Source organism: Galeopterus variegatus, unplaced genomic scaffold (genome assembly GCF_000696425.1).
Source record: "Galeopterus variegatus unplaced genomic scaffold, G_variegatus-3.0.2 Scaffold17283, whole genome shotgun sequence".
NCBI lineage: Eukaryota > Metazoa > Chordata > Mammalia > Dermoptera > Cynocephalidae > Galeopterus > Galeopterus variegatus.
In genome coordinates this window covers 4,058-5,546 of record NW_007743394.1, presented here as the reverse complement: position 1 = coordinate 5,546, position 1,489 = coordinate 4,058, and the positions used below count along the sequence as shown (strand labels likewise).

General features: G+C 30.5%; 1 protein-coding gene across 1 annotated transcript in view; it reads left to right on the top strand.

The window, feature by feature from the left end:
• LOC103582674 (leucine-rich repeat-containing protein 37A3-like) overlaps positions 1-532 on the top strand; it is a 21,822-nt gene extending 21,290 nt beyond the window's left edge. The window contains exon 2 of the mRNA XM_008564203.1: positions 422-532. Coding sequence (XP_008562425.1) covers positions 422-506 — 85 coding nt within the window. The 3' untranslated portion in view covers positions 507-532. The remainder of the gene's footprint in view (positions 1-421) is intronic.
• Positions 533-1,489: the final 957 nt, after the last annotated feature.

Sequence of the window (1,489 nt, the reverse complement as noted above, 5' to 3'; positions counted from 1 at the left end):
ATTGAGATTATGTTTCATTGTGTATAAATTTAGAATTACTGCCAAAGGATAAATGTTCTGAGTGAATATCTTTTTTCTTCTTCTTGTTTGGCTTGTGTCTTTTATTTATTTATTTATTTATTTATTTATTTATTTATTTATTTATTTATTTATTTATTTATTTATTTATTTATTTATTTATTTATTTATTTATTTATTTATTTATTTATTTATTTATTTATTTATTTATTTATTTATTTATTTATTTATTTATTTATTTATTTATTTATTTATTTATTTATTTATTTATTTATTTATTTATTTATTTATTTATTTATTTATTTATTTATTTATTTATTTATTTATTTATTTATTTATTTATTTATTTATTTATTTATTTATTTATTTATTTATTTATTTATTTATTTATTTATTTTTGTAGAAATCTTCGTTGCAACTTAATCAGTGAAGTGAGCTTCGGAACATTTCAGGCATGGCACGGGTTTCAGTTTTTAAATGAGCTGTAAGTGAAATAGAAGATACAAATGTAAAAAACTATTTATGTATAAAAACACCATACAGTTCTTGGTTAGCTGGGTATAAGCCATTAAGAATGCTGAAAAGTATGTCTTAAGATCCATTTATTTTTTTCAGATGGGGAAACTAAAGTACAAAGAGGCCAAGAAGTTTGTGTAACGTATATGACATGTTCTGCCTTCCTTGGTAGTGATCTTTGACATGGGCAATAAAAGGCACCAAGCAAGTAACACTCAAATTAGCATCATTGTGTGGGCCAGTTAGCCTACTTGGGAGAGCATAGCACTAATAACACCAAGGTCATGGGTTTGGATCCCAGTATGGCCCAGCTGCCAAGAAAAGAAAGAAAGAAAGAGAGACAGAAAGAAATTAGTATTGTTATAGGAGGCCCTATGATGCTGCCCTGATTCATGAATGGTCCNGGATTTCCCACACTGTTAACAGTCACAGTGGGGATAAGTTTCTAATACATCAGACTTGGGGAACACAATTCAAGCTTCGGTGAGTTTGGGGGGAACATAATTCAATCCACTACACTGCTTAAGCATGTTTAACATGTAGCTGCAGAGAACAAAGCTTAACACAAAGTCCTCCAGGGAGCAAAAGGTGTGCAGATGCTTTCTCAGTGCCAGTTTCTTGTAAATGGTGAAGTAGAAAGAATTCCAGGAAACCTCTCCCGGAGTACTCATCTCCCCAATCACCCAGAATTAGTTTTCCAAATTCTATACCTCTGAAGTTATGAATTATCTGTTGGCAATGTAAAGCTTTGAGGTGTAGAAAAAGATGGTGTTTATGTTAAGCTATAGTGTGAAAAATATCTGTAAAGAAAAGACACTGCTCTAGTCTAATTCCATGTACTTCTTTCCTGACTTCCCTGTAACAAAAAGTATTGAAGGTTTTACTCCCTTTCAGCTCAAGATGTCTGTGATTTCTCTGTGACACAGGCAAATCCTAGTGGGCATGTTCAATGACC